Genomic DNA, 23,357 nt, shown 5'->3' with positions numbered 1-23,357 from the left:
TGAAAACATCCCACTCAAAACCAACTGTACAGCACATACACATTCTAATTCTGCATTCACAATGAGGTTTCTTCCTAATATTTACATTAAGGTCTTTAATTAATGGTGGTATTTGTTACTATTTTCATGAACCACAAAAAACAAATTTGCCGTAACATTAAAATCAATAGAAAAGTCCATTACTGAAGATGAACACATTAACTTCGTGTCAGCAGAGCTAACCTAACCAACATGGTCCTTGTCATGTTACCTAACAACCACACACTAACAACAGAACACCGTTAATGAGTTTTTATAAAAGTCATATTACATTAAAATTTATAAAATGTGAATTATGTGCATAAAATTGGCAAAATCTTCCCTATGTGAAAAAAGTTTCAGTGCGTTTTTCCCTCTGTCTGAAACTGCCAGGCTGTTTACCAAGGATTGCCACTCTTTCAGCCGCTCTGCTCTAATCCAAAGGTTAGGGTTTTACCTACAATTCAGATTAAACCCTAAAACATGACAACAGTTAAAGTGGTAACAAGGGCATCAATAAGAGATCACAGTGAGGCAATTTCTAATAAAATAAACCCTTTATTAAACAGTAGACATTACTTTACATATTGAACAAAGTGAGAAAAGTTAGGAAACTAAAAAATACCTGGTACATGGTAAAGTGCTCAATGTTTACCAAATTGAAAGAACATCTAAGAGAAAACACTGATATATTATTTCAAACCAACTTTTTCTTAGTCCTAAATTCTTGTCATAGTTTAAGGCTGCTTTTAGAATTAAAATTATGGCTCATTTTACAATTTCTTTTAATTCCTAGGAGTTCATAAAACTTCTCTTAATGATTTTGTGAGTCTTGTACTAGTTCCAGCATTCAAGCCCCTGGCATGCTTACCTATCCCAGTTACCTTGTTTCTGAACTCTAAGCCAAATCTGTCATAAAGGTCTCCGACCAATGGAGTCAATACAGCAAAACCACTTCTTCTGGTTAAATGAGTCCTGTTAAAACTTCCTAGAATTAACTCAATGACCTTATGAGCAGCACTCAGTGCCATCCTTCCTACAAAAAATCCTGCCCAAATATATCACTGTCTCCAATGTCACTCTTAACTGTTTGGCAACTCCAATTCTCTTTGAAGAAATTTGTAGTTCATTGGTGGGGACTTTTTTTATTATGTTAGTAACATCTTTATTTTTACTAAAGATTACTGGCAATCTATAATTTGGCCATCTGTAAACCACTTTCCACTTTTCTTGATTAACACATGAAAATATATTTTGAACATATGCAACAAAGCAAAAGAGTTTTACAGAATGGTAGTTTCAAACAACTTTAGGATTTCTAGTGGTTAGAAAATAGGAAAATATTTTAAAGGCTTCGTACTTTTTCCCTTTTCTATTGTAGATTTGATGTGTAATATTTTCATCCTTTTGCCTTTCCTTCCTATAAACAGAAATGCACACATTACACACACTCTTAAAAATGTATACTTGTTAGGAAAAAAAACAAAGAATGAAGTGTTTTTCAATGAGCGTGACTTATGAGGAAGCAAAATTAAAAAAAAATCCTGAGCAATGAACTACAAATTTACTTAAAAGGAATATTCTTGAGTTGCTAAGAAGACATGTAACCATAAAACCATGTAACTTCAGACTTAAAAATCACCTTACCCAATTGGTTTATTATGTATAAAGAAATCAACAATTACAATTTAAATCCTTTCAAAATAAGGTAGTTGCAGTAGTCAGATTGGAAATAAAGAGCAAGAAAAAACACAAGTTTTGTGGTAAAAAAAAAAAGAAAACCCAAAAATCCCAGGGAAAAGTCTTCATAACAAAATTGTGTAGTTCCCAGCACATTACTTGTGTGTGTGTGTGTGTGTGTGCACGCGGGGGGGGGGGGGGGCTCGGTTTCTTCATCTTTTACAAATGCATAAAGCTTTAATAATTTTATCTATTAAAGAGTGTTGATTGTACTAGAGCTCATATACCATTATTCAGGAAGATAACTTTGGCTTTGTTCATTTCACAAATGTTTACTGAGCATCTAATATATGTGCTGGGCATTGTCTTTAGCAGACAGGAAAAGGACTAGGAATATATTGACATAAGGTTCTGAATGAACAGCAGCATTTGTTCCTTTATTTTTATATTTAGTAAATACTGAATACCTAATCTCTGTGCAAAGCAATGGAAATGCAATGAAAGTGAAAACAGTCTCTGCTCTCAGTTTAAAATCTAGTGGAGAAGATTAATAAATTAATAAATTAAAGTAGCTAAGTACTAAGACTAAAATAAACAAGGTGCTCTCATAAATATTATCAACAGGGTGTACTTGGTCTGAGAGGAAACATCTAACACATGTGGCAAACACAGGGGTGGCAGGCCGAATGCGGCCCTCCACCTTGTTTCGTCTAGCCCCACACCTTGTTTCTACCTAGTGGCAGTGCTGAGCTCTTGCTTACCTGTTAAGGAGTAGTTACATTTATACAGTTCTAAAATTACATTTGGCCCTTTGAAGGCAGCTGCAAGGCTGATATGGCCCCCTGTGAAAATGAGTCTGACACCCCTGATCTAACCCAAATCCTCAAAAGTGTAAATAAAGCAGCCATGCAAAAAGCTGGGGAAAGCTTATTCTAGACAGATGACATACATGCCCTAAAGAGAAAAAATGCTTGACTTACTGAAATTTCCAGTTGCTAACTCCGTTTTAATCATAATTCTTTTCTTTCTACATTATTAGACTACTACAACAAAAAGTTAAATCTACAACTTCATATACCTGGCCAATAAAAGCACAGGGATAAGTACTGGATAAGTAAATACAAAGACTACATATACAGTAGTAAATGCAGGATCAAATGATGTGTGAAAATTAGTGGAATCCAATTTAGCTGGTTATGAAAACCAGACTTTGAAGGTAATGCAACACCACTGAAGTTCTGAACATGGAAAATATGATGAAAGCTGTACTTTAAGGGAATGTCACAAACATGTAAGAAATATTAAAGCAAAAAATAAGTCTAGGTTTATGAAAAAGAGTCTAATTATAGCAACAGCTGAAATAGAAAACAATACTGTATCTATACTACACCCAGACATGGCAAGAAATTGAATACATGAAAAAGACTAATTCTCAGGCTGAAAGTACAACAGTCGTAACAGGAAGGGAAGACTGGAGACTGTGATATGACAATGAATTCAAGAAATTTGATATAATGGGTACATATACATTTTATATTTAGGATTTATTAAATATTTAATATTAGTATTTAATAATTATTTTATATTACCCAATCACCTTTCTTTTTAAAAAAAATATTTATTTTTAGAGAGAGAGGAGGGGGGAGAGAAAGGAACATCAATGTGTGAGAGATACATTGTATTAGTTGCTTGGACTTGGCCCACAACCTAGGATTGTGCCCTGACTGGGAATTGAACCTTTGGTTCTCAGGCTGGCACTCAATCCACTGAGTCACACCAGCCAGGGTCATCCCAGCAGTTTTAAATAACTACATGAGCAACTTAAGAGGTTTAATTAAAACACGATACAGTGTGCGTTGACACTCCTATTCTGTATTTCCATAAACAATACAGAGTAAAGGCATCTTTGCTTTGGCAGTAAGTGCCAGAAATTGACAACCTTCATATTGAAGATAACCAGTTGAAAAGGATGCATCAAAAACCTACCACATGTAAGAGGCAATATAACTTAGTAAGTTATCACCAGACTCTCAGGCTCTCACAGCTGGTTTTAAATCTAGGCTCTGGCATTTGCTCCAAATGCTGGGAGGTCAAGTCATTCAACCCTGTTTTTTTGGTAAAAGAAGTACAATGATATCTACCTCATTTAGCTGTCCACGGGATGAAATGAGATGATAAACACAAGGAGCACAGAAAAGCACCCAGCATATTAAGCACCCAAAATTTGGCTTATATATCCTTGTGCAAGGCACTGGGGGAAAAGATTGTGAAATAAGTAAGACTCACCAGTTCTAAGAATTTACCTAGAACTTATTTCCTTATGATCTATGTAAGGAGGCAAAAGTAACTTACATGCAACAATTTGAGACAATTAAGTGTTGATACTATTAGTAGAGTTAAAAATGGGAGATGAAAAAGATGAATGCAAACTCATGCAACTAAATGGATCCAGGAAAAAAGGCTTTCCTTAGTTAATTTTTTCAGAAAACATCAGATTGTTCAAGTAACACAGTTGGCAGTGGACTGCAGGGGATTCCTTCAATCCTTACATTCATTAATTCAAATATAATTTCACACTTGAGATTCAGGGTATCTAAAAACTGAAAATGAAAACTGCTAACCAAAGAATCCTCACTAAATAACTAACTAAAAGGGAAAATTAAACTTGCGAGTACCGATAACAGAAATTAGGAGGTAACAAATTCTAGGCCTCTGATTCTAATTAACACAAGTAATTCAGCAGATTCTGGTTTAATATTTTGAGGTACATTCTAACTCACAGCAAATATAGCATTCAATTTTAATATTAACACGTTTTTACTGAAAGACTACCAGAAAGGTTCGAACTAGAAAAAATAAGCTAAAAAGATTCAGTGCACTCTGATACAATTCTTAAATATTCTCCTTCTAACTCTAAATACAGTGATCTGTCAAAATATCCTATATTCTTTATTGATAAAATCTATATGACTTAGGTAAAGCTACATAGCTATTTAAAATGTCAATTATATTATTTCTTCTTATTCTGACCATACAAAATGATATTACCAAACTCAGCTATATGTAGACACCTTAGGCATCTAAAGACATCCAAGACACCGTAAGACATCTAAACCCAGGGATTGAAGTTTGAATTCAACATAATTTTACATACATAACCTAGTAATGAATTATTTTATCTTGCATTTGACTCAGTAAGTCACGAACTGTAGATGCTCAGTAACTATATGCCAAATAAGGTTACAGAGAGCCCAGATACAGAAAACCCTGTTTCTAGCACCTCGGCTGCGCTAGCTGCAAACTAGCCACATACAAAGATTACAAATAGGGTGGGGGGTGAGTGTGGGAGGTGAGGTGAGACCACATGGTGTAAAGCAGATCACGTATGGAGGCTCTCCAGAGAAAATGTTCATATTTTTAAACACCTTCTTAGGGTAGTTTTTGTGAGGGTCTTGGGAAAAAAATATTTTCCTTTTCTCATTTTTATCACTCCAAAGCATGTTCATTGTTCTTCAAATTTTTCTTGTCAAAATAAAATGAATTCTGATTTTTGTTTTACTTGACAATATTTCAGTAGGTTTTGTCTTAAATCTGACATCTTTTGAAAACTATAATTTACAAATTAACAGCTATCATAAACTAACAAGATTTCCTAGGAATCATGTAAAAGATTTAGTACTCTAGCTTTGGGAGTCTGGCAAGGGCACAAAGTTTCCAAAAATAACTTTAATTTTTAATATAGTAGAACAGTAGTCTGGGGGAAAATAGAGCTATTATGGCAGTATTTTAACATGAAGTATAAGAATTCCTGTAAGATTCACAGATGTGCTTTAAAGAAGTCCAAGAACTCACTGAAATAATATGCAACAATTATAGTATTTTATGCAAACATACTTTTTCTAGGGAGAGGAAACACAGGTCTTATTTTTCAAAAGGTCAATGAACACCTCTCCACAACCCTAACTAGGAATGAGTGAAGAAAAGGGCATCTAAATTTGTGAAAACAAATACTAAGAAAAATGTTAAGGTATGATTTTCATTCATTTTTATGATGTACTTAGCCACAAAAGCCATTTTGTTAAAACACAATGTTCTATTAGCTATTTTTAAAATTAAACCACTATTCTTTATATTTTTTTCTGGTGCTATTAAAATTTTTACTGGGACTAAGTAACTAGCCTTCCTTTAGCATAAAAATGTTAACTTTTCTGAAAACCCAAGAACATTTTCCTAACAAGTGTTTGCCATTTGCAAGTAGATTTAATAAATTAGGTGGTTTTTTTCCTATTATTGTTAGCTAATGAGACACATGAAATTATTTGCATTCCAGATACTAATATACTGATATTACTATTACTTTGAGATTTATTTCCCCAGAAAGATACTTGATGTATACCATATTTTTAGGACTATAAGATGCACCTAGGTTTTAGAAGAGAAAAATAGGGAAATTTTTGAAGAAAAACATGTGGCAAAATATTTAATATCCTGTGACCCTGCTCCACGGCTGCACCCTCCTACCCCCACAGAAAGCCAGGCAAGCTACATTTGGGCTATAAGACACACCCCCACTTTCCTCCCAAATTTGGGGGGGTGTGTCTTATAGTCCGAAAAATGCGGTGATACCATTATTAAGCTACAGCAAATCAAATCCAAGTGCTCCTGTGATCTGACCACCTGATTACTATGATTTATGTATAGAAAGTTTTATTCTTTACCACTTGCCTCCACAGACTTCCCAAACACCAGCTGAATGTGATAAAGCAAGAGACTAGGCTGGGGTGGGGGTCTCTGCCCTATGCTAAAATGAACAGAGCAAGGGCGGTAGGTAAAAGGAGAGTTCAATCTGCACTGTTCTTCTTGGCTTCTTAGAAGTCTGCCCAAGTTTTAGGCTTCATGAACAAATTTCTTTCTCCAAACTGGGAAGTTTATCCAGTTCCCTTTAACAGTTTTTAGGTAGTCTTAGGGCCCCTGCTAGTATATCCCACTCTGACCTTGGACTTCTGAAATTCAGGAAATTTTAAATTAAAGTTCAAATATTTCCCAAATCTGAGTTAGTTTGAGGCCTAAGAGTTTCCGTGTATCCACATATAAAACTCAAACTGACAATGTGATAAAAAAAACCGCCATTGATAAGAATCACCAAAGACAAAAACCCAGACACACATTCTTCTATACAGAATGTAAGCTTCTTTGCTCACTGTTTCACCCATTCAGTTAAACATTATGTCCTACAGGTGTGACCAGCTGTGGGGATTCACAGAATATAAAACATAACTCAAATTCTCAACAGATTTAGTGTATCAGGAAAATTTCAAATGTTCAAGGGTGATTAAAGCAAACATGCAGTTTGTAGCTTTACCTGAGCATCACACATATTAAAAAATTCCATTTTACAGATAGCTAGAAGTAATTTATGCCCATCCTGAGCATCCATAGTTATATTTCTGCAGCACTTGACATCAACAGCACAAAGAAAATGAATGAAAATAATTTTTAATTTATCCTTTACTTAGGATATTTATCAATTACATGTTATAATGCCATTCTCAACTTAAAGAAAATTTGGCTTTAAACAATACGCTATTCCAATAGCTGAGAAAAGAGATTCCCCTCTTTTATTAAGTTTTTTAGGACACATCAATTTATACTCCTCATTAGAGATACGACACTTAAAAAAAAAAACAAGAAAGTATTTTCCTCCTGCTTCCACAATTCTTTCCAGTCACCCCGGATGATCACAAGCAGAGTTAAAGGTAGAAAGTCAACAGGTACAATCAGCATCACAACATTTCCCAGCTGAATTTTTTTCCCAATGGGCATTTTGGAAATTAAAATTACAAACTAAATCCAGATCGGCAAGTAGCTGCTGGGTGATGAGAAATTTAAATTTTAAAGCAAATATGTAATTAATTTGGCAACTTAACCTCATAACTCAAACCTAGTAAAACAAATCACAGTTGAAAAAATCCTAATAATTTTAATTTATGATGAGGGAGTATGCTCTTAGATTGTAATTTTTTTTTTTGGTTCACCTCATCCAACATCAAGCAAGAGGAATACAGTAATTCACTTAAGGGTTAGAAATTGGGCACATCTTTTGAAAAATTTCAACAGTGTGTTTCCTTTATATGGTGTTACAATAAATACTCCATAAAACTGTTAAAGCCTTACACGATAAGGTCTGTCTTGAGCCCAGCACTTATCATTGTCTGAAACAGTTCAGGAAGTGTTGCAGTTATAAAATATTTACCTTGGACTACAGTGGTTAACTTTGAAGTATGTTCTTCAAATTTTAAAAAGGCAAAGTAAATTTTTTTACACCTGCTAAGTTACTGGACTTTTTACATAAGAATGTCATTCAAGTTTTCTAAAATATTAACTTTGATTTCACATTAAACATCTCTAATATATGTACTTTGAAAAAACAGTATTGTCATTAAGATGTGTTTGTAAAATTATCCAGACCGCTAAAAGAAATTTGAAAAGGGGAAGCCTTGAATACATTACTCCTTTCCCACATAAAAAGCACACTCATTAGCAGAATATTCACTTAGTTAAATAAAATATTACCTGGTTTCTAAGGCACAATGTTTATAACATCTAAAGTAGAATTTATTTGATGAACTGCATTAAGCCCTCAGAACATTTGCTGCAACTTGAGTAGAAAGAGGCAAGTATTCACATAATATATTAGTCTATAGTCAAAAAAGATATTTCATTTAAAATATGTCAATGTAATACCTAGAAGAGTTTCTTTATAGATTGACATACAGTTCTTACTGCTTTACAGGGTAACCTAAACTCAATTTTCTTTTGTTCAACAATGTCTTGTTTCCACTGCATAAAGCTTGGTCTCCAGTTCCACGACCCAATGCCTACCTTACATTATGTTGTACTTCACCGGTACCACATAGAGTGATTACGTTATAAAAGGCCTCTAGATCACTTGGTTCAAATTTAATAGCTGGTTTCATTAATGCTCCAGGAGCAAGGGAAGCCTCTCCAATAATTCTCAGGTTGATAAATTTGATTTTCCAAGTATTCTCCACAAAAGGGCAGCGGATGAGTCCAAAAATTTGTTCAAAAATGCCCAAGCAAGTGTTCCCTCGGTGGACAGTCCCAGCAACTCCAACCATAACCAAACCATGAGGAGAAGAGGCACATTTCAATCCACGGGAATCAAGGTTGGGACTGAGAAAAAGATATTCTTCTTTCACTAGTGACAGCAGACGAAGGCTCACGATTTCTGCTCCTTGGTAGTCTATCACATTTTGTTCAGAGGTGTTATAGTAAAACCTAAGCTTGACATCATGCCAGAAGTGCTGTGGTCCCCATTCATCTTGAGGTGGTCCAAGAAAAGGATTCTGAGAATTAAGAAGTTCAAAGAACCAGTGACAGAATTCTTTTCCTAACTGACGAAAATCAACTTTTTCAGTTTTATCTTCTTTCTCCTGCTGATTAAGATAAATACAAAATAAAACCAAGGTTAATTCTCCTATTTTTCTATCTAACCTGTTTCACAAGGGATATGAACTACATGTAAACTCACTAAAACTACCATGCATAGTAAATTCTCTCTGCAAAAAGAGGAAAAATCGTTTTAGAATTTCCAAGATTAAACATCTAAAAATCGAGCTAAGAAATTAAAGTTTAACAAAGCCTCTTAAAATATCATCATGTACAGTCAATAATGATTTACATAAGCATCTCCTATTGATTGTGGCAATGGTTTCACAGGTATGAAAAAATATGTCAAAACCTTTCAAATGTATGCTTTAAATGAATATATTTGTGGCATATATTTGTGGCATATAAATCATACCACAATGAAGTTGACAATATCAGTTTTTAAATAGATATTTCTAATATTGAAATAGGTTGTTTTCTATGATCACAATGGCTTTTACACTACTTCTCTCCCTGCCCCAAAGAAAATGTTATTGTAAAAATATACCTGATAGGCTAGATTTTCATTCACTTATTTATTCCAGAGCATAATACCTCATTTACATGTTATGAAATCTTATATTTACTGAGCACATACTATTTAATATATTGGGCACCATGCTTTGCACTTCAGTTCTACTTCCTTTTAACTTCACAAGCTTTGTGATCTAGATATTATCCTTATGCCCATTTTATAGATTTTTTTTTAAAGACTCAGAAAGGTCAAGTTATTTGCACAAGTTCACATCTAATATGGCAGAAACTAATTTGAAGTCACATCTGTCATGATTTCAAAGTCAAAGTTCTTTTCAGTACATTAAGGAACTCATTGTAAGATTCTTTCCTAATGTGAAGGTAAATATCTCTCACTGTAAAACCTCATTAACTCAAAGTGCACTTTGAATGTGGTATGTAATTTAAAAATCTGCAAATGGCACAGAGGTTCATTCAATCAACATTTAAATATTCAACCAATATACAGTGTGAATGTACAGTAGGGATAGAAAGGACAACGAAGAGCCAACATCAGCCAGAGAAAATTTATAACAGAGTTTTTTCTAGGTTAGAAAAAAATCAAATGTAATGAATAAGTTTCTTTTATGGGATTTTTTCAATTTAATACCAAAGAATGTTTTCAAAATGAGAAAGGGCTTACAATAGCATTCATTCATTCATTCATTTTTCATTACTTTCAGAGAGACAAAGAGAAACATCGATGTGAGAAAGAAACAAAAATTGGTTGACTCCAGTAAGTGCCCAGGACTGGGGATCAAACTTGCAACTAGGCATGTGCCTTGACCAGGAATCGAACCTGCAACCCTTCAGTTATGGGTCGATGCTCCAACCAACTGAGCCACATCAACCAGGGCAGTAATATTCTTTTAAAGTAAAAAAAAAAAAAAAAAAAAAATTACGGAAAACTAGAGGCTAAATTAAAATTACATTGATCCGGCAGTCTATCCACCCTCTTTTAAAAATCAAATACTCCTGATTTGATAAGGGGATAAATTTTTTTTGCCTCACAAATCAGAATAGTATGTTATATACATTACTAAATGTCAGAAATATTGTCTTTTAGACGCTTTATTGGTCTTCCTTTAGAATACATAAGATATGAAGTAAAGCTAAAAATTATTTTAAAAAACTGTTAAAATGTTACCCCAGATCTAGAATTAGGCTAAAGAGTCTGAGACAAAACTATGGTTCAGGTTGTAACTCTAAGATCACTTTTACCTGTTGAAAGATTTTAACATCCATAGAGGTCTTAACTGGCTCTGGTGTTGCCTTCAATTTCAGATGTAATTGCTTTTTCCAGTAATCCTTTGCATGCTGGATAAGACTGTGTTTTTCAGTAGCTGGAGGTATAATAACCCCCTGTGTTGCCAAGTACTTAAATATGACATCTCGGTGGACTTTTTTACGCTTCAGAAGTTCTTCTACATTTTGACTGTATGCTAATATTGCACGAATAGCATCTAGAAGGAAATTGTAAAGATAAATAGAAAATCATGAGTCACTTGTACATTAGTCCAAAGTCAGCAGATACTCTATTTATACTCGTCATGGCATTTTTGCTTCTACGTGAGATGGTTATCATTTTTTAAAAATAGGTAGTGGGTTGTCAGATTTTGGGTTTTTTAAGAAACTTCTTTAGGCTTTAAACTTCCCTACCTAAAATTCCCTCATTTCACTTTTTATAAGATAAAGTGAAATTTTAGCATTTCTTTTATAGTGTTTTAAGAAAAAAATTGAGCCAAAGTAAAAAAGTTTCTAATAAGGCCAATGGACGTAAATTCAGTTACAATCCATAAAATGGGTAAAGTTACAATATTTAGATGTGCAAAAACTTTTAGTTCAATCTCCTCATTCTATACATAATGAAACTTAAGGGTTCATGAAGTATCAATAATCATACTTCTAAGAATAGGCAGAAACCCGATTGTACTTTAAATTAGAAAATTATTTTAAATGATAAATCAAAGATTATTTTTAACATGTGTGAGGTACACAGAATAGCAATAAAATGAACTCTCAAGTACACAGCATGCAGCTTAATACAGGAAATAACTAACATCTTTGAGGCTGTAATTTTACACCTTCCTACTTAATACCATTCCCTCTTCCCACCCACTTCACAGGTAGCTATTATCCTAAATGTCATTTACTATTCTCCCTTTTTTAAAAATAGTAGTTGCAGCATAACTATGCATCCCTAAACAATATAGTTTTGTATTTTTTGAACACTGTAAATTTCAACCCATCAATAGTCTATAATCAACTTTTCCCTTAATGTTTTTTCTGAGATTAAACTACATGAATATACATAGCTCTAGTTAATTCATGTTCACTGTTGAACCATAATTAATTATATGGCTATATCACAAAGTATCTATCATTCTTTTTATCGTGCGTGTCCAATTACAAACTATTACTTTCATATGCCTCCCACTGCAGAGGGGCAAGTGGATGAGCATTACCTATGAGCTTGTTAAAAATGTGAAATTTCTGTACCCACACTAAAACTACTGAACCAGAATCTGCATTTTAACAAGATCCCTGAGTGATTTCATAGGCACATTCAATTTTGAGCTCAGTCTAGAACGTGTACCTCGGAATAAACAATCTTCCATTTTAGGAGACAATGTCAAACTTGTTTTCCAAAGAGGTAGTTCTAAAAGTTGTACAGGATCACCAAAGCTTGAAGTTTATACATTAAGTTTTTTGCCAATATGGTACATAGAAAAAAAAAGATATATGTTTTGGTTTTCATTTCGCTGCTTTCTAAAGAGGTTACCTTTTCATATGTTTACTGATTTTTTTCCTCTTCGAGAAATGTTTCTTCAAACCGTTTAACATTTTTGTACTGAGAACTTTATTTTTATTTGCTTTTAGATCCATCAATTAAATCCAGCACTTTGATCTACTATAATTTTAAGTTCACTCACCTGGTCTTTAGAGGTGCCTAGAATGTGAAATATATAAATGCGAAGAACTACATTAAGTCTAAAACCACTTTCAGTCTAGATTCATAGGAATTTCTTCTTGTAATGTTTATGGTATGAAGTTTCAGATGAGATTTTTCTTAAATGATAACAATGTAAACCTGACTTAAGTAGAAAACTACAATCTTAAAAAGCTGAATCTTAGTAAGTAAGCCTTTACTAATGCAGGGGGCAGTAATTTTCACATTTAAAAATAAAATCCAGTAAATTTAAAATAAAACTAGACAAGTGACACACAAAAAGAAACGCTTAAGCTACTCATTTTTATACTCATTACAATCAGGCTGAATGTTAATAACCCTTGAAATCTATTCTACCGAAATGTTTGACTCCGAAAATGGTTTTTCTACTACAAAAAAATCATCTCAGAAAAAAATCTGGATCCAAAAAAGACATGAATTCAAACCACCTGCTTTTATTACAGTGATTGTTTTAACTAGTATATTGATACAAATGTTTTAAACTTCCCAGCTTGAAAATGCGTGAGCAGCAGCTGACACACTCAGCTGATCAAAACAAAATGGAATACACCCTGGTTCCCGAATTTTTTTTTCTAAAGTGACTATTCACGTACTCTGGTTCCTCGAAACAACAAATAGTTCCCTATAACACTCAATGGGTAAAACCAGCGCCTTTTCGATTGCCACAACCTCCCCCAGGGACTAGGCGCGGCGAGGCAGCCCGAGGTTGCGTTGCAGTTCCAAAACTGCTGAACAGCTGCGCTGACCGAGATTCCCGAAGGTTGCGCCCCAGCGCAGTACAGGATGAGTTGGGGACAAGGCCTTGCACCTCCTCCACTCACAAGATCCCGTTACCTAGGGGCCAGTGAGGCTCGGGGTGCGGCGGCCGGCCTTGGGGATAGGGTTCTAGCCTTACCCTGGCGGTCCTCAGGCTGCACTAGGCGGTTTGTGATGGTGTCGCATAGGGCCAAGATATCATCGTCAACTAGTAGGGCGAGCATGTTACGACAGCCCTCTCTCTCTGGGTCGCTGAGCCCCGACATCTCGACCCCCAGGTAGGGGGGAGAGGACAACGCCAATAATGTCGCTCCTTTAGGCCCAAGGGGCCGGCGCCTTGGCAACAGGCACCGGAAGTGCCTTTCGTGCTGTTCGTAGCCAAAGCGCCTCCTGTATTCCAAACCCTTGGGCGGAAGTGACCGCCAATGTGGTCAATTAGGAAACGCAGTGCTCCAACTTGTCCTTCCGGGATGGCAGGTACGGACCGTGGTCCCGCCAGTCTCACTTTAGGAAGCACCCCGCTTACACCGAAAACATCGACCATCCACTTGAGAGCTGGTTGCGGAAAGCGAAGCCCTGAATCCTCAGGAGTGCCTCTTCCAAGTGTGCCTGGGACGGCTGCGCAGTGCAGGTGCGTGGAAAGCGGGAGTCGGCCCATTAGTGTACGGCGAACTCCCGTGATGCCGCGGGGCCGGCCAATGGAGGCACCTCCTCTCCGTCCGCAGGCCCAGCCCCCTGGAGGGCTTGAAAATCCTATGGGGCCGCTTCGAAGTTGGGTGTGCCTATAGTTTGATTCTCTTAAATTGTATAGTACTGTGTTAAAATACTATGGTTTTAACAATAGACTATGAAAAGTTGTTTTTGTTTCTCTGCAACCATCCTATGCCACAGCTGCCTGCCTTTCTGCTTACTTCCCTCTCAAGCTGAGCTTGGCTGTTGCTTCAGTACGGGCTTAGTTTTAGGGTGGGCAGTTGTCGCGTAGCAATTTAAAGTTAGGACGCTGGAAGTCGGAGGCCAGGGTTTTACTCTGCCATTTACAAATGGTGACCGTGGGCAAGCCGTTTTGTCCCACAGTTTCCTATCTCGAAATGAATCTAGAAGAGATACTTACAAAGGTTGTTGGCAAAGGGGGTGCAGCAGAAGGAGGGCATGAGGAACAGTGCCTGTCCCTTCTTTAGAAAGAACGCAACACGTATTAGCTTTTAGCACCCACATTCACGAGAGAGAGACAGTCCTGCTGTCCTGAAGGAAGTCTGGATTAGGAGTCAGACTTAAATCATTTGCCTTATATGGATTTCTAACAAATTCTGAGGTGCTTCTGATTCTGCCGCTCTGGGGACCACACTGTAAGAATCACTGCGGGTAGAAGTCTGTAGCTAACTTCATCTTTTGTCCCTGAAATCAATAATCATCAGACAAGTCTAGTCCTCTCAATCTGGATCTACTAGATCCACTTAAGTTCTACATTTGTAGGGAAAACTGCATGACCAAAAACTGCATGGAGTTAAAGGTTTTAGGTCACATCTGATATTTCAGTTCCACCTAGTTATTAGCTATGTGACTTTAATCAAGTTATTTAACTTTTCTGAATCTAGGCTTCTAAAAAGCAGTGTTCTTATCTACTGTCACAATTAGGGATTACACAAAATAGCTGGTACACAGTAATTTAGTAAAACAAGAAGCCTTTCTTCCGCAGTGTGCAGCACCCCCAAATGCCATGTACTATTGGATTGCCTTCATTTCAAATTTTGCTATATAACCAAAACTTGTCTGTTATCAGTTGGTTCTTGAAATCAGTATGAATCTTACATCATGCTATGAAAAGCAACCTATTTATCTTGGGAGCTTACTTATACCAGTATTTCATCGCTTCTCAGAATTCCTCAAGTTTCAGGAAATAAAAATGGAAAGGGCAAATAAACCCAGTAACTTTATCTTAATACCTCAAATATATTTATTTGATAGTTTAAGACCACTTGACCATAATTCATAGGCAGAATTCTAGATCTCATCTCTAGAATGCTTTAATAACTTTCTCAGTGTTTTTCAAAGCATAACCTTTGTAATTTGCGCAAAACACTGTGTTCAACACAGTATGTGTTCTTCCATTTGCAGTGCTAACTTATCACACTAAAGATGTTCTTTTACTACAGTGGGCCCATTTTTTTTTTCCAGTTGCAAGTTACAGCAAATAGTGTAAGGGGTTTTCCTTTGTTAGTGAACCAAAACAGTAGGAGCCCTCATGCTCAAGGATGTCTTTTAGGTACAGATTACTTAGCTTATTTTCCCATTGAAATGCTTTTTTAGGTAATTTTAATTGTTGTTTGCATCTTACTTATGAATGACTTCAAAGTTTTTGTTTTATTGTTTTAAATTCCACCATAGACTCTTCATGTTTGAAGAATTACCAACATAGATGAATCCATCCCCTGCCTTGCTTTTGGAGAGTTCTCACATTTGTCTTCCAACTAAATTTGCAGAGTGTGCTATCTCACACTGAAAACATTTACCTGAAATGACTTTAGTAATTCTAGCATTGTGTAATTCCTGCATGTGGACATTAGTTAAAATAATTTCTAACACAGTATTTTTATATAAACTTTTAGATTTATCTTGTTTTTAAAAATCATTCAATATGAACATGGTAATATAAACTGAAATACCTCATTTTCTTATGAAACATAATAGAAATTTCTTATTTAATATATATCTTAAGCCTAATTCCTTTTGAAGCATTGTGCTACATAAAACTGACCACTTCATGACCAATAAGGACAATGTTTTATTGAACAAATCTATGTACAGTACAAAAAATTTCTTGAAATGAGACACTATTGTTGACTTATTGCATCAATGGCTCAGTTTTAATTTGTACTCTTATAAAATGCAAAGTAAAATAATGTTCAACAAGGAAGCACAAATCCCTTTCTTGCTGAACCTGTAATTATCTTTCACATATTAACAATCCCAAAATGCATATGCAGCATTTAGTCATTCTGAAAAGGTGTTTTACAGTACCAAATAAATTAAAAAATAAACACTATTATCCCTTTTAGATTTTTAATCCATACAACAGCTTAAACCAAACATGAAAGGCTGAACCTTCACCTGTGATTTGAGAAGAATCACAAGTTCAATGTTATAAATTATCTAGTCATTATATAACTGGCAGTTAAGAAAAAACAAAAGCGATTATGGCTGGAGCCCAAAGTACCAGTGTCCTTATCCACGGAGATTCCCCCTTTCTACCTCCTCCATAATATCTGAGCAGCAAAAATTCAGATTTGCTGTTTTCTTGACCTTACTGAAACATAACAGAAAGTTAGTATTTAATGTTTTGAAGGCAATTTTTTTTAAATTTAAAAACAAAGGATTGAAACTTGGTCAATTTAAGATAACACATCCTCAAAAGAGGAGTAGAAAAGAAAGAGAATAAACTGAGGAAAAAGAAAGCTTCCTTTTCTTCTGGATTCCAGATTAGAACTGTTGCAACTGATGTGTTTACTTTATAAAACATATATAAAATGTACACATTCTTTCAATAGCAATTATTTGAGAAATACATTAAGAGGTTAGAACAATGTGGTCAAATAGAATTTTATAAGACATTCCTTGACTTATGTATAAACCAGTTTGAACTCAGTCTTTCAGAAAGTTTTCCCTCAGCAACACAAAAGCAGAAATAAAACTTCAAATTAAAGACAAAAAAAATCACACATGGTATATGTTTAAAACATCTTGGTATGAACTACAAAGTCAATGAAAATACTTTGTAGACATGGTAGTTTCAACTTACAAAAAATAAGTTAAAAATGTTAATTTGCAATTTTAAACTTATGGAATATGAAACAGAAATTATATTTGAAAAAAACGTAATTGTCCAAATGAACTAGTTTCCAAACAGACTTTATTGCATGATTATTCTAGACTAAACTGAAACAGATCTCAAGTGTTGTATTTTTAGTCTCAGGGAGTATGGAAAACATTTTAAGTTGACTTTAAAGAATTTTAAAAAATCTAATTGATTTGTATGTACTTGTGCTATTTAAAAGTAAGTCACACAGCCTAATGTAGGCTACATTTAAAAAAAAAAAACAAAAACACTAAATTATATTGGAATGGTATGACTGTCAATTGCATAGTAGTGAATGTCCATGATAAATAAGCTAATAAAATTGGGAAATTTTTTAGGTGTCTGATCTATCATGACCTATCATGACTTGAAAACCCTAATTTAATAAAATCTGGGTGTACCCTGAAAGAAATGTCCCACTTGCTTGGTAACTTCATTCAGTAAGTTTTAATATTCAAAGTATTTGGATATGGTAGGAGCTGATGAGATTATCTACTTTGAACAAAAATGTGTCAGTTGGAATACTGGAATATTTGGTTGACACTGGTACGATATTAGCTCAGTTTTTGAAGAATCTGCCTTTGCCTTTTGTTCGTTTCATCCCTGCTACATATTAACACACTGTTAGGTAAATGGAGGTCTTTTAACTTTCCTCTTTTAGAAAATGTACAAGTGTTGGGTTGGCCAGAAAGTCCATTTAGTTTTTTCCATAAAATGACACATTTTCCATTTTCACTAGAAACTTTATTAATTTGGATATCTTGAGTACATCACCTATCATGCACATGGAGTGATATTAGTTGTTCTTAATGTCTCAATTTGATCACTATTAATTTCAGCTGGTTTACCCAACGGTGGAGCATTGGCCAGCAAGAAATAACCAGCACAAAACTTCACAAACCACCTTTGACACATTCAGTCACTGCACCTTCTCCATACATTGCACAAATCTTTTTTTTTTTGCATTTCAGTTGTGTTATCTTTCTTAAAATGATAAAGCATAATATGCCAAAAATGTGTATTTTAATCTATCTTCAATATTGAAATGGCTGCACAAAAATTCACCAATTTTGATACCTTTTTTTTAAAATGCATGCTGATACAATACCTGTCACAATACAATGTAATAAAATTCCTTCCAATGAAGTTAAACACAACTAAGTGCTACTAGGGTCATCTTACAGAAAAAACAAACGAACTTTTTGGCCAACCCAATAGAACATATCTGAGAGGGTATTTAAAAAACACTTTTTGTCTTAACAATTTATTGACAATTAAGTTAAAATCTTCCTTAGGAAAATTACTGGTCATTAAGGAAAATAAATGTGTCAATATATCTTACTGTATTCTTGTGCAAATTTTTGTGTAAATATTCCCTTTCATATATATATATATAAAAATTACTATTCAGACCAAATTCATCACTAATAAATACGAACGGATAAGTAGTATGGCTTATTTTATAATTAACTCTCCTAACTGAATAAAACCAATGAATTCTTGACCTGATTCTTAGCTTACATTTCTTACAGCCAGTTATTTTTATATGGCTGTACTTACATAACTCACATCACTGTCTATAGGACCTTACTATGAATCGTCAAGCAATGTCCTAACACTACTCTATATACAAATAGAAATATCCCAGTGTGCTTATACTATTAGTTTAATAACTAATAGAGTAATTCTATTGAGTAATTCACATTGAGTAATTTGTAATTCAGTGTTTTCCTTCCACTAGACAGCCTTTCATGGTCTTAGGTTCCTCCAATCTGTCCCCAAAGTAGTTGCTGGTACTTTTTCTATTTAATTGACACTGCTGCCTTTTAAATACTACAATTCACTGGTATTATAAGAATGGGAAATGGAAGGTTCTATTAAAGCACTGTTGTTTTGCAAATTTTCAATGCTAGCATGCCATTCATTGAACTTTGACTTGTTTTTTCAATCATCTGTAAACAAGTCACAATGTATTATGAACAGAATGGTGATAAGTCAAGTTTTATTTTCATGTATCGGTTTCTAAATTATAGTAAAGCAAATAACAGTGATTCCTTAAATCATGTTTGACAAGAAGGGAAGGTCATAATCTGATTACGCATGACAAGAAAACAAATCCCATTTGTAGAATACTTTATTGTAAACCAACCCCCTCCCCTTTTTTAAATAACAGGTTAACTTTTCCCTTTCTGTAAGGCCATAGCTTGTTTCTCTTTGACTAGTTGCTTGAATATGTTTTTCACGTAAGCAAAACTGAACATGCTGCTATTAATCTCACAACCTTTTTTTAAAATGTGGTTTTCTGGATAACTGGTACTTTGGGAATTTTGAAATAACCCTTTTGAAATCTAACCCAGCACATCTCTGTGAGTTCATTCTGGACAAAGTGTGTTGTCTTTATCTTTAGTAATCCAAGACCACTCTAAAATTAAGGCCATCAGGGAAATAGCAAACTGATGATGCATTTTCTTGTAGTGCTTTTTTCACACTACTGCTTGATCAACAGATCTTTCTCAAACATTTTTATCAGGCACCTGTAAAAGAGAACAGGTCTATTAATTCAAATTTTATAGATGTTCATCTGGAATTCTAAGTCAGATCCCTGTTTATTTATACCCTTACACATTCAAAGAATACTGATTATCAGTAAAAAGACCAGCTTTTCCTTTTTTTTGTTTTTTGTTTGTTTGTTTTTCAATTACTTTCTGACTCTTTAAGTATTTTTGTAAAGAGGCTCAATTTCATTTGGTTTATATTCTAGCATGTAGATGAAAAACACTCCCATCATAATTACTTTTTTCTAGAACTTTAATTACATGAAACTTAAAATGAAGAAAAGCCTCAGATACAGTGAAAGGGTATGATCAAAGAGTATGAAAAACCTGTGTACAAGTTCTGGCTCCCACAAGTTCATAGGCCTGTGCCTTTGCAAATTACTTAACTTGTGTATTTGACTTTGATCTATAAAACAGGAATAGTATCACCTAACTGTGCTATACAAATGTTAATTTTTTAACCTCAAAGATCTATGGCATTTTCTATTTCTACAGATATACCTACTAAGAAGATAGAAGACTTACTTTCATCATCTGAATCAAATCCAAAGAGTGCCTGACATTTCTTTTGTGCAAGGTGAGCCTCAAGTGCTTCTGCATTACAGTAGGTGGTCAGGCATTTGCCACATCTTAGTCTTTTCATTGACTTTTTACAAATGTTATCTTGATCAGAATAGGCATCTATTCTATCAGTCAGAAATTTTCTGCGTTTTGGCATACTAAGGTACCGTTCATCAAGGTAACTAGGAGGCAATGGTCGGACATATGGCTTTGATAAAATTAAGCCATATGAAGTATGTTCACTGGTCGGATTTGGTTTGGATGGTGCCTGAGATACTGGTGGGGTACTGTGTTCTTGTGGTAGAACACTGGGTAAAATGGAACCATTTTCTGTCCTGATTCTATTTGTATCAATTTTCAAAGCAGGATCTGATGAAACTAAAGGAGTCTGTTCTATTCCACTGTGTCCATTGACCAAATCACTACTACAACAATTATTTTCAGAATTTGGCTCTATGTCAGGCATCTTTTGGTCTATCAAGCTTATATCAGAAACAGTATAATCAGAATGTTCATTTCCATTCTGAACTAAATTGTCTGTCTTCTTTTCCATACTTTCTATACATGTCTTTGGTTCTGTAAAATCTTTCCTTGATTTGCTAGTAGAAACTGGCAGACTAATAGCTTGTTTCTCATTACTAGATGAGTCTTTTTCCTGATGATTAGGATTTGAGTCTGTAAGAACATCCCAAATAACTGCTTCACTTGGTTGTGCAGATGATTCCGGTGTTTTACTTAAATAGTGCTGAGCTTCATGTTCATATAACAGAGGAAGATCTTCGAAAAGCTCATGGCATTCTGGGAAACTACACTGAGCTTGAAATATCCTGTGACTTTTTGTGTGTTGAGCAAGCTGGAATGGCAGCTTAAATGACTCATTGCAATTAAAATGCAAACAAAAGTACACATTTGGATAGCTGTGTCTATTAAGGTGATCTATAAAATGCTGAGAATCTTCAAACTGCCTTTGACAAAATTTGCATTTTCCTTTGCTCCACTTCATTACGGTTTGCCGCACATTCAAGTCAGTTGGATGTACAGTCCTTGCATGTTTATTTAGAAATCCAATTCTTTTAAATATCCTGACACAGCCAAGAGCAGGGCACTTAAAGTTTCCTTCTTGATCTGTATCATATATGTCTTTTGGATGGCACACAGTTCCATTGATTTTATGAAGTACTGAAGTTTCTTGATTCAGGTCATAATCATCTTCAAAATCACCTTCTTCATCCTCTTCCTCCTCATAGTCATCCTCGCATACAGGTAAAGGCTCTAATGCATTATTTATGTAAGTATCAGTACTGCCATTTTCAATAATGTTTTCAATAGCATCTTCTGATACACTTATGGGAATTTCAGTGAATTCAGCCACATGTGCAGGGATGACTTCTTCATTTCCATCACTGGAAGTATTAATAGTCTGTACTTCCAAATCTTTATTATCAGAATTCTCATTTTCAAGTGAAATTAAAGAATTGGAACAACTTATTTCTCCCAAAGCAGGAATTTCCTGATACTCCTGTTGAGCTGCAGCAATTTGTTGTCTTTGTATTTTTTTAACATGATTCTTTAAATGCTTCTGCATAAGTCCTCTGTTTCTAAATTTCCTACCACATATTACACAGGAAAAACTGCCCTTTTTCTGATGAGCCTGGGCATGCCTTACAATGTGACCACCTAGAAATTCCTTGTTACATAACATACACCGATGTCTTGGGACATTGTGATCTATTTTAGTAGCATTAAGAGCTGTAAGGTTTTTCTTTGTATTAACATGGCCTTTAGGTTGGGCTCCAGATATATCATCAGGATCAAGCTCTCCAGTGCTCTGATCTGTTAGAGAGTCAAGCCCTTCATCTAAATCTTTCTGTTCCACTGTCTTTCTTACATTACCTGTAGAATTTTCCAGTGTATTTTCATTTAGAAATCTAATTGCTGATTTATCACTCAGTAATGCTACACAGTTTTTCTTAATCATTACGAAGTTCCAGAATTCAGGATCAAAAAACAATCCCTTTTTTAAAATTGGAAGTAATTCGAAACGAACACGATTTTGAACACTACTAGTGCCTTCATTATATTCTTCATCAGGACGTTTGTAAAGTTCTTCAACAGTATGATAAGCTTCCAAGGAGCGCTCAAGAAAAAATATTGAGAGTGCACAAATCCTGAGGATCTCCAAATCATTTGGCAAAAAATGTGCAATTGTTTTATAAATTAGACATTTAGTTTTGGGATCATCATGAAGGTCTAGTTGTAGAGCACAACCACATATTTCAACACAAATTTGTAAGCCTTCTTCTTCAACCTGTAAAAAGAAAAAAATATTACTACTAAATACCTTTTTAAAAATATTACACTAACTAGTTTACCTTTTAAAAATACAAGCCTAAAGTGAAAGTTAAAAAAAACCCACAGTATTCCAAATGTGTAATTTTCCTCAGTAGATAGCCTTAACTCTTATTTAACATATAAATAAATCTTTCTAAATTTGACAATCTGAAAAAGATAGCATTTTCACTTTTAATTTAGTTAATCTGCAAATTTGTCAAGCATTACTAACCATAATAAAAAATGCTTCATAACCTTATGGTAATTTAAAATACAAAATGCTCCATAAACTTACGAAGATTAAGTTTCTTATTTCATGTACTAATCTTATTCTGTGGCAGAAGGGTTAAATTATATGAATTTAAACATATTTATCAATTTTTTATGTCAAAAAATAACTAGACTTTAAAAAAAATAACTGCTTATGGAATCTTTCATAAAGCTGCACTATTTAATTAACATAATTTAACCAAATACAGGAAGAAATGTAGGCCACATGAGGAGGGCCATTACAATCTTTCCAAATCTAATAAGGTAACAGAATAATGAACCTACTGGAAGTTACCAAAAAAATTATTCAAGTTTTGAAATTTTTACTTATGACTCAAAATAAACTGCATCAGCTTTTACTCAGGAATCTGTTGTCTGTCCACCCTAATTCAAGTTATAA

General features: G+C 34.5%; 3 protein-coding genes across 7 annotated transcripts in view; 1 reads left to right on the top strand and 2 right to left on the bottom strand.

The window, feature by feature from the left end:
• CUNH3orf38 (chromosome unknown C3orf38 homolog) overlaps positions 1–13,671 on the bottom strand; it is a 33,988-nt gene extending 20,317 nt beyond the window's left edge. For 3 of the 5 annotated variants that reach the window (XM_045850773.1, XM_045850775.1, XM_045850776.1), the window contains exons 1-3: positions 13,527–13,671; positions 10,882–11,123; positions 8,581–9,155 (exon numbers count right to left, since the gene is read on the bottom strand). In XM_045850773.1, coding sequence (XP_045706729.1) covers positions 8,581–9,155; positions 10,882–11,123; positions 13,527–13,653 — 944 coding nt within the window. In that variant the 5' untranslated portion in view covers positions 13,654–13,671. Of the gene's footprint in view, positions 1–7,178; positions 9,156–10,881; positions 11,124–13,526 lie in introns of those variants that run through there. The other 2 variants (XM_045850774.1, XM_045850777.1) reach the window with 2 other exon arrangements.
• Positions 13,672–13,882: 211 nt separating this feature from the next.
• Positions 13,883–23,357, top strand: part of CGGBP1 (CGG triplet repeat binding protein 1) — an 88,425-nt gene continuing 78,950 nt past the window's right edge. Inside the window, exons 1-2 of the mRNA XM_045850781.1 lie at positions 13,883–14,018; positions 20,291–20,372. The gene's annotated coding sequence lies outside the window, so the exon portion shown is untranslated. The remainder of the gene's footprint in view (positions 14,019–20,290; positions 20,373–23,357) is intronic.
• ZNF654 (zinc finger protein 654) overlaps positions 18,381–23,357 on the bottom strand; it is a 76,824-nt gene continuing 71,847 nt past the window's right edge. The window contains exons 8-9 of the mRNA XM_045850772.1: positions 20,321–22,664; positions 18,381–19,774 (exon numbers count right to left, since the gene is read on the bottom strand). Coding sequence (XP_045706728.1) covers positions 19,767–19,774; positions 20,321–22,664 — 2,352 coding nt within the window. The 3' untranslated portion in view covers positions 18,381–19,766. The remainder of the gene's footprint in view (positions 19,775–20,320; positions 22,665–23,357) is intronic.

The sequence above is a fragment of the Phyllostomus hastatus genome, unplaced genomic scaffold (assembly GCF_019186645.2).
Source record: "Phyllostomus hastatus isolate PE091 unplaced genomic scaffold, TTU_PhHast_1.1 phas_contig_86, whole genome shotgun sequence".
Classification (NCBI taxonomy): Eukaryota; Metazoa; Chordata; class Mammalia; order Chiroptera; family Phyllostomidae; genus Phyllostomus; species Phyllostomus hastatus.
This window is presented reverse-complemented; position numbering and strand designations above follow the sequence as displayed.